General features: G+C 35.4%; 2 protein-coding genes across 2 annotated transcripts in view; one reads left to right on the top strand and one right to left on the bottom strand.

Annotated features, from left to right (window-relative positions):
- The window catches only part of LOC120146032 (la-related protein 6B-like), a 32,005-nt gene that overhangs the window by 2,145 nt on the left and 20,148 nt on the right, over positions 1 to 9,712 (top strand). The window lies entirely within an intron of this gene.
- On the bottom strand, positions 1,109 to 6,698 carry LOC120145939 (rho GTPase-activating protein REN1-like). The gene is made up of 22 exons (XM_039159636.1): positions 6,660 to 6,698; positions 6,544 to 6,582; positions 6,408 to 6,470; positions 6,267 to 6,317; positions 6,129 to 6,165; positions 5,930 to 6,006; positions 5,562 to 5,632; positions 5,393 to 5,471; positions 5,014 to 5,158; positions 4,802 to 4,921; positions 4,506 to 4,583; positions 4,361 to 4,413; positions 4,197 to 4,266; positions 4,020 to 4,104; positions 3,575 to 3,821; positions 3,067 to 3,315; positions 2,639 to 2,893; positions 2,380 to 2,429; positions 2,123 to 2,174; positions 1,955 to 2,038; positions 1,763 to 1,876; positions 1,109 to 1,677 (listed from the first exon to the last, which is right to left on the bottom strand). Exons 1-22 carry the CDS (start codon positions 6,696 to 6,698, stop codon positions 1,510 to 1,512), a joined length of 2,226 nt encoding a protein of 741 aa, XP_039015567.1. The 3' UTR covers positions 1,109 to 1,509.

Raw genomic sequence — 9,712 nt, 5'->3', positions numbered from 1 at the left:
CTACTCTAAAATGCTACTCTTTTATTATAGATAAATATAGATATATCTATGGACCATTGCCATGCAATCATAGTCAATGTTCAATGGCTTAACAGAAATAATAAACAATACAACATCTAACACTTAAAAAAAACCCTAAAGGATCAATTAAACTTATCTTCTCAATCATATCTCATATAACAAACGTTGAGCATGTATCTATGTCAATCAGATCATAGTATGCCAATTAGACGTGCACTTTATTAGACTTGATTATTTAATAGTAGTATAAAAATAATAGGTTGTAAAACTAAAGATGACATGAGGGTTATAAAAATAGAAATATTATTAAAATTAATATAATAACCTATATTATGATATTACAAATTAGTGTATGAAACCTATTAATGCAGTTAAGTTGTGTATTGTGTGAATCGTTATGGTGGGGAGTTTGTATTTTAACCCATAAAGTACTGAGACGAGACTAGTGAGTTTCCAAAGTTGAGAACCAATCCACTGCTCCATGATTATCTTTATACAACACTACTAATATATATTTAACAGTGTTCAAGGCCCACCACCATAAAGCTACAGAGAAGCATCTATAAAATCCAACGAAATAAAAATAAAATATCTCGGGGACACCCCATGTACTTAGCAGGCACACGCCTTAAACACTCGGCCAAAGCGACAGTTGATGATTATTTTAAAATACAATAATTATATATAGTTAGATTCAATGGTCAAATCTGAACATTTGGACAATGCAACTGTTATATTTGGAGAGGTGTTTCCACCGTTGGATCAGGAGGCATGGAAAACTGATTGTTGGACAAGCTTTTAAACCAAATCTTCTCCTTTATTAGATTGTGGAATTTGGGTAGTTCCAGGATGAGCAAAGTTAATTTAGGGCAGGTAAACTACTAAAAATGTTGGTAAAATTATGCATAAATTGTTTTTAGAGATATACTTCATCAAGGCAGCCATTCCTTGAAAAAAGAATGTCATAAGGTTCAGCCCATCTGCCTCAACAATGCTTGCTTGCTTGTTGTACACGAAAGACATTAAAGTTCTACGAAATTATTTTTTTAATGAGAATATTAAATGTTTCATGAATTAAAATTACATATGCATATGAATACTACTAGGATTCTCTGACAACAAAAACCAGTCGCCAACATTTTGCCTTATTTCAGCTTAACTCTAAGGACACATAATAATTGACATTTTTCATCTTGGATTAGAGGGCGGTTTATCAGTTTCTTTTCTTTTAGTGTGGTGGAATCGAAATCAGTTGCGCCTAGCAAAATCGTTGATCCCTCCCCGGTAAACTTTCCCCGCAATCAAAGCATCATCAACACTCTTAAGGTGAATTCTCCAAGGATATCAGCAACGTCCTTTGCAGAAACAATGATTCCAGGACTATCAGGAAACTTACCTCCTAATTCTTGAGCTTTTATCTGAATTGTAGGACATCATGCCCTTCAAAATTCATATCATCGCCTTTTCATTTGAGTTCACTGCCCTAATTCAATGATTCCGAACATATTGGCCTGCTCCTGCTGCTTTGTCTGAGCCTTTAAAAACAGCTTCAGTTCCCTGCTGTTGTTTAAGCTGCATTTGCAGATCTTTAACCTTTTGTTTCAAATTGGTTATGTCTGTCTCTGCTTGAGCTATGTCCTTGAGAGTTGCCTTTGTCTTCATAATACCAAGCAAGTTAAAGTTTGATGCAAAAATAAGGATTAGGTGCACAAGTTTAAGTCAGAGGTAGGCCATTGTATACCTTTTCATCGATTTTATCGGGGAGAAATCGAGGTTCTTGAGACGAGTTAAGCCCCGATTCTAGAGCTTTTCTTTTATCTCTCTCCCTTTGCAACTCTTCCTTTAATCTTGCTACCTATAAGCATAACATCATGCATGAAACAGAAAGGACAGCTCAGAAAAGAAATCAAGAAAAAGGTCCTGACAATCATACATCTTTCTCAAGACTTCGACAACGATCCTGCAATGCCTTCTTTCGTCTTTCCATGCGGGCTTCGAGTTTGGCATTACCTTCGGTCTACATTAGAAAGATGACTAGTTATGAAAACTCTCCATGCAAGATGAGATAATAATAATTCGAAAGGCAGATATATAGCAGAACCTCTTCTCCACGTCTGTTTTGTAAGTCAGAATTTTCAGCCTCAATTTCGATCCTAAAAATGACCAAATTAGGTAATACAAAATGAAATAGGATAGATTGCTTCATACTAAGCATGAAAGAATGCTTCAAAAGATGCATGCAACGTTTAGTTGGTATTGCATCATTGTATGTTATATGAAAGAATAACCAGGAAAGCAAGTGGTAGCAGGCAAATTTATACAAGGTTTTTACATACAGATCATGGGAGCATTGCTTACTCTTCTTCAAATAGAACATCAGTTGATTCCATTGAAAGGTTCTTCTTTGCCTGGACATGCAGATCCAGTAACTTGAATAATCAGTAAAGGCATGAGTATAAACGCATCGAACCATCGGTGAACTTGAGAAGTTATTAGTTAAATGAGGTAACTTCCAATTCCTAGATTCATACTTGGAAATGGTTATTAGCTAACAGAGAAACTCAACCAACTAGGCTAAAAACATAACAAATCATAAGTGCAGAAAGAAAACACTTACAGCGGTACGTCCCCAAACAGCGTTACGCCTAGCTTTCCGGTCAGGTCCACTCCCGGCTGCTGTTGATTGTTTGCTATGAGGGGTTTGATTTTGGTGAGCTAACGTGTCCTCCAACTTGGTCTGATAATCTTTCCTACTTTTCAAATCATCATTTTGAGACGGTAGATTGTGAGTTGAACTTGGAAGTGTCTTGGTTGCTTTTACATCTTCATCAGATTCAGAGGACTCGGTACTTGAGCTTGAAGAACCCGAATCCTGCAATTTTATATTCAGTGCATTATCCTTTTATTACTGATTTGTTGATCTTTTCACCTTTATAGAAAGCTTTAAATGTTCCAAATTCCATACTCAAATTTATTACTTGTCACTTTTGAAGTTTATGAACAACCATAACATGTAAATGCCATGGTAGCCAGTAAGGAACAAACCTTATTGACATCCCGATCATTGGTAACAGACTGGCCACTTTCACTGCCTGATTCTTCATCATTATCATCTTCATCATCATCCTCGTCATCCTCGTCATCATTGGATACATCAGACCCTTCCGTTCCATCATCGTCTTCACAAGATTCATCTTCCTCACCGGACTCATCATCATCATCATCGGCTTCTTCCTCACTTCCGCTTGCACTCTCGTCCGTATCAGTGTATACTTGAGAGGAAATAGAACCTTCCTGCCAAAAAATAGCAATGTACAGACAATTCTATAAGACAATCACAGTCACTTAAGATTCTGTGCCAATACATAGCACATACACTTCAGGAAAAGACAATTTCGATTCAATAATCATGTTTGCTTGAAAAGAACAGATAAAATAAAACATCGATTCCGAATCAAAGATAAATGCCTCAGACATTGTAAATTTATGGGGAACATACTTGTCTGTATAGTGACTACATAAAGCAATATCAGAAGAGTTGTGGAGAGCTCACCCCAAATATATGATCATACTGTTCCAGTAATGTTATAACAATGGCTTGAGCATGATTAGCTGCAGCAGCAGCTTGTAGCAATTGCATTGAACTATCATTAGAACCCACATCAAAATCCATTTCGATCTCACAATCACCAGAAAGAAGGGGACGAAGAAGTAAGGGTGCCATGCATGCCGCCACGGCTGAAGTGCTCATCAGGTTTTGATTTTTGTGAGAAGCCACGACTTGCATCATCATTAGAATTCTGAAATTAAGGAACAAAAAAAGTAAAACACCGAAGTAGAAGCCAAAAAGCCAAAGAATAAGGGTGATATTTGTGATTATGGAAGTAATGAATCCCATTCTTTCCACTAAAATGCTCATGTATAAAGCATTTCCAAGGCTCCCAAATAGTTGTAGCAGAAAGAATACATGGTTAATCACACAACTATGAATCAATTACCTCTGTAACAATCGACAGTTCGGCTCAGGAAACGTGTCCAACACTGCCGCCCGCATTGCATTAACTCTAGAACCATGCTGAGTTCCTAATCATTGTATGGGTCGTGTTGACACATGTTATCGACTTAACTTGTTACAGGGTAAAACTGGAGAAAAAGAACTTGAACAAAAGACTTACTGCATGCATCTAGTAGTGCCTTGCAGCATGATGCAGGAACAGGAGGTGATGGCAACTCTCTGATGATATACTGGAAAATGGCATGAAAATCAGGTAACAAAGCATCAGGGTCAGCATATCTTGCAACTTAAATGAAAGAATCTTCGGAAATTAATACCGCATACCTTCACACAATCAGCAACGACATGTGCATCCTCTGAAGCAAAATCGGTTTTTCCTGCATTAAAAAGCAAGACCTAAAAGGGTTAGAAGTAGCTTGTGCTTCTTGCTCTATCATGTTCAGTAAGCAAAGAGGTTATCTGAACAAACCCTGTTCATATTCCTGAATCCGGCGCTCAACATCTTCAACATCGGCAGCTTGTCGTAAGATCCCTTCTACTTTGACACCTGTTGAGTTACTTAAACATGAATAAAAGTGCTTTAAATATGTACATGGTGCAGGAACTCATCCATAATATCAGTATCTCAAGAACTAAATGAACAAAAACAAACATGTACATCCATGACTAGATTGAATATGCATTAGACTATTCAGTATAGGGAATTACAAATTTAGAATATTACTTAAATGAGATTGCAGCAATTAAAAGGAAAGAAAAACCCACCATGCTCTTCTATATATCTAAGTGCCTTCTCCAAAAATGTTGGAGCTCCATCAACATCTTCCAGGGCAAGTAAAATTGGTCTGCCTACGACTGTAGATTTCGCAGGCTGTTTATCATTCACTAACAAAGAGACAGAGAAGGGCATCAATATCTCAAATGATAGGATAAACAAATCAAAGAAGCCAATGGAGTTAGAAATTTGGTACATATACCTGGTTCCTTAGAACCATCATCTACATCGGCTTGATCGTTCCGGAAAATGCCATTTTGTCCAGTTAAATTAGCAGAACTTGGTGCTTGTGACAAAGCATTCTCAAGTGCAGCTTTCCACTCATACAAATCATCCATTGTTTCGGCCTACAACACCAACAAATGGAACAACCGATCATGTCATCTGATTTTTCCTAACATCCCACTGTTTTTTTATATTTGGGCTTTGAAGTTTCCCATAACTCAACTTTTTATCAAGCTATGGAAATGTAAAACTAAAGTGCCATGAATCTGAAAAACAACTCAAGAAAACAGTTTTAGATGAAACTATGATTCGAAACAGTAAAAAGAAGAATAAAAGAGAAATTATAGATGAAGAACCTTGAGTGTGAAGGTTCGTCCATCGGGGCCATCGTTAAATTGTACTATTATAAGCTTTTTATCAGCTTTGACAACCACACTAGAAATGTTAAAAGGTAACACAAGTCAATAATTCCAACTTGAAGAAGAGATCAAGAATTGATGATCATTTTCAGAAATGCAAGCCAACCTGCCTGAATTGTTGAGGTCAATACCACCTAAAGTTAAATTCACTTCATTCCCCTTCTGAGATACGGAATTCTGAGATGTAAAACAACAGTATATTAATTCTCTAAACCTAATGTGTACAAACTTTTCTTTTGAATAGTTAGGGTGATTACATGGTAACATCTGTTCAAAAATTTTCTTAACTATTAATAACACGTACATATACTGGCATAACTGTTCAAACTCAAAACTTCTAGAGAGAAAAACATTCTCTTTTTCCATTAAGGCCCTTCAATGGGTTCCTAAACCTAATGTATACAAAATGCAACAAGAGAGGGAAGGAAGAGTACATGGAAGGTAGATACAAAATGTCAAAGTACAATCACTTACAGGATCGCTTCTGAAGAAAACGAGTGAAGTATGTGTCAAAATGAACCATCTTTTCTTCCATGATGTCCAACCAATTCCTATAATCAAAAGAAAAATGGGATCTTGATTTAAAACAATGCATATTTTTCTTGTACTATATAATTTAAGGTGAAAGGTAAATGAGGAACTGAATTTAATTGCAGAAGCAAATAAAACAAACCTTTGGATGATAAAAAAAGTGGTCCACTCTTTAAAACCTACAAGAAAGCTTAAAAGCCCTAAAATGAGCCAACTTTTACAATTTTGAAAACTCCATGCTTGAGAAACAGATCTAACAAAGCACTTAAAATATTAAAACAGTTGTAATATGGTTGATAACAAGCACAGCATAACTAACATAGATGTAATCCTTCCATGAAATGATACATAAAGATAAATGTGAACATGAAGTTTGTGATAACAAAGATCAGTGCATGATTATTTAAGTAATAATTCATACTGGATTTCCAGATCTAGAAGACTGATGCTCGGGTGGGCCTGGAGTAGCTGCTGCGGCATCTCCCTTAAGAGACAACAAAATTGATTTTCAACACAAAGATCAAACACTAAAAAGCAGAGCTTAAAAAAATGAGTACCTGAGACGGCTCCCGCTCTTCCCTTTTGGGAGCCATCTTCTGCCAACAAAATCATCAGAGACAAAACACAAAAGGGTCCAATTTTTGTTCATGAAAAACTATAACGAAAAACTCACATTTTGTGCTTGAGGTGGCTCTTCCTTTTTGCCAGTCATTTTCTGAACCTGTTGCATCAGAGACGGTTCATCCCTTTTAAACAAACAATGATTTTCATTTTTAAACAAACAAGTAGAGCATTAAAATGAAGAAGAAGAAAGGCCTTTGGCATCAACTTGGAACGTTGTTTATGGAAAACGAAAAAGAAAAGTAGGAGAGAATGAGAAGGAAGGCATTTTGGTTGGTTTGTTTGAGAGTGGCGTTGGCTCGGAATTCTTTGCTAAAGCGGAAACCACGTTGGGTCAACCAAAGGGTAAGGCTTTCCCTCCAACACGGAACGATGTTGCCATTGTCCACGCCAACCCCTACTTCTTAGTTCTATTTTTTTCTTCTTCAAATATTATTTGTGTTTTGCGGCCAAATCTCATTTCTGCTAATTTCTCAGCACCTTGGCTCTGTTGACTGTTGTCGGAGATATGTTGTCTTCCTTGCACTTAACGCATGAACAAGAGTTAACAAGATTGGACGCGGCGGGCGGCAGGGATCGGCAGAGGAGAGGTCTATTTTTATTTACGTTATTAATCTTGTTTTTTTTTAAAAAAAAATTAAAAGTAAGTCTTCTAACATAAGATCTTATAATCATCTCTGAAGATAATATAATTTTTATATACTTTAAATTTTTTTATATTTTTTTGATAATATATTAATATCTTTTACAATTCTATAAATTCATTCTTCGAACATATTTTTTTTAATAAGTTTCGATTTATATACATTTAAAAGTAGAAAGCCTACTATAAGTATACAACGTAAAATGGAGTCACTAACAAAATAAATATGAGCACACGAATAAGCTTCAAAATAAAAACCAACAAAGATTTACCCTTCAAACAAGAAACAGCCCAAGCAAGCTCCCGACTCCAACCCAATTCATCCCTCCTCAAACCGCATAACCTTCTTCCAAACACCCCGCAAAAAAAGACAATAAAACAATAAATGATCCCTCATTTCTACAACCTCATTACGATTCATACACATAGGATCACCGTCAATATTCATTTTTGAAAGCCTATCTCAAATGACTAACTATGCAATGATTGAGTGCTTAGGAACATGTAAAGGGAGCCGAATTACCTTCTGTCAAGGCACATTCGGGACCTTCCTTCTAATCTCCCCCACAATCAAGAAGCCGTAACCTGTTGGACACTAGGAACTAAGGCAGAAACAGGTGTAACCTCGTCCCTTAGCTTGAAAAGCTTCCTAAGCTCCAGCTAGTGTAAACTTGCCAGGAATCTATTAATAGAATTTTGTGTTCATCCTACTAATGGAAAAAAATACAAACTACCTTGAAACTAATGATTTCGGTAAACTTAGTTTTTAATAGTCTAAGATAAATATAAAATAATATTTGTTTATAATAAGCACAAGTATTTAAATTCGAGACCTCAAAATAGAATAATATTTTCTTTAACTATCTATATTAATTAATGAATTCTTTCTCACATCTTTTAGTAGAAAACGACGGAGTTGTCCTTTTTTTTCCATTGCTGCAAATATAACTCTAAACTCAACTCTTTACAGTCGATGCATACATTGACTCTGCTAAGTTAGTTCGTCGATCTATTTTGATGATGATGTTCTTTACGGTCGTAAACTGGTGAGCTGAGTATGAAATTTGGCCGAAACAAAGTATTAGGTAAAATTAATGAAGGTACAAGTTCAATGCAACCAAATTAAAAAAAATAAGAAAGATTACAAGTTATTCGAATTCGATAGGATCAAAGTTTGATTAATATTTTCTTTAACGAGTTGAGCAGCTCGAACTCGACTCATTCAAAACTCGGTAAACGCTCTACTCGAGACCTTAACGAGTTGAGCGTGCAAAGTCTAACTACACTTGATAAGTTCGCGAGCTCGTTAATTTTTTAAAATATATTTTTAGTAATTGCTTCAAAATTATTTCATTCAAAAATAAATCTAAATAATAATTATTAATTTATGAATAAATAATAAAAATAATAAGTAAACTAATCTATTATTTTTAATAAATAATAAAATATTATTAATTAATAATATTATTTTAATACAAAAAAGACAAATCCAACCCTAATATCCTCCTATAGTATTAGTAATTTTTTTAGTTAAAAAAACAAGGTAATTTTTTAGTGAGCTTAACGTGCAATGAGTCTAGTTGATCAGTAATTTTTTTTAATGAGCATGAGTCGAGTACAATTTTAACGAGCTTAACGAGAAACGAGTCGAGTTAAGCAATAAATTTTTTTTAGCGAGCACGAGTCGAGCACTGTCCAACTCACGATCGACTCGCTGGATAAGCACCTCTACTTAATTTACATTATCACTACAACAAAAAAGAGGATTAGCGGCGTTTGTTTTACCTATAGCGGCGTTTTTAAGCACCGCTAAAAACGCTCGCGACGATATGAAAAACGCCGCAAGAAGCGTTAGGCAAATCATCGCTGCTAAAGTTCGCAACGTTTGATAACAAAAAACACTACAATAGGTAAAGAGATATAGCGGCGTTTTTGGAATAAACACCGCAAAAGGTCGAATATATAGCGGTGTTTGTGGGATAAACACCGCAAAAGGTCGAGAGATATATCGACGTTTTTTGGATACAAACGCCGTAAAAGGTCTATATCTTTAGCGGCTTTTTTAAAAATGCCGCAAAAGGTTGAGATATTTAGCGGCGTTTTTTGGATAAAAACGACGTAAAAGCTCTATATCTATAACGGCGTTTTTAACAAACGCCACAAAAGGTCTGGTATATACCGATGTTTTTTTTATACAAACGCCGCAGATTATCTAAACTTTTTACGGCGCTTTATGTAAAAAGTCGGTATTGTTTTTGTTATTTAGTGGCGTTTTTTTATTACAAACGCCGCTAATGAACACAAAATTGACAACAACTGATTTTTACTTTGATTACCCCAAATCTATTTTTTTCAACCTGTTCCATTATCCAACAAACATGACATCTATAACAACAAACTCTATTTCCATAACAACCAACATCAAATCCATTATAGTAAATAAAAGTTTACATTAACGTAAT

The sequence above is a fragment of the Hibiscus syriacus genome, unplaced genomic scaffold, assembly GCF_006381635.1.
Source record: "Hibiscus syriacus cultivar Baekdansim isolate YM2019G1 unplaced genomic scaffold, ASM638163v2 tig00110895_pilon, whole genome shotgun sequence".
Lineage (NCBI taxonomy): Eukaryota > Viridiplantae > Streptophyta > Magnoliopsida > Malvales > Malvaceae > Hibiscus > Hibiscus syriacus.
This window is presented reverse-complemented; position numbering and strand designations above follow the sequence as displayed.

Bases quoted from the DNA above. Each gene is read 5' to 3' on its own strand.
- LOC120145939 (XM_039159636.1), bottom strand. From the start codon at position 6,698: ATGACTGGCAAAAAGGAAGAGCCACCTCAAGCACAAAAT. The intron at 5,472-5,561 runs GTTGGCTTGCAT...TAACATTTCTAG, and splicing joins GACCTCAACAATTCAGGCAG to TGTGGTTGTCAAAGCTGATA. The intron at 4,584-4,801 runs GTGGGTTTTTCT...GTAACTCAACAG, and splicing joins TAGATATATAGAAGAGCATG to GTGTCAAAGTAGAAGGGATC.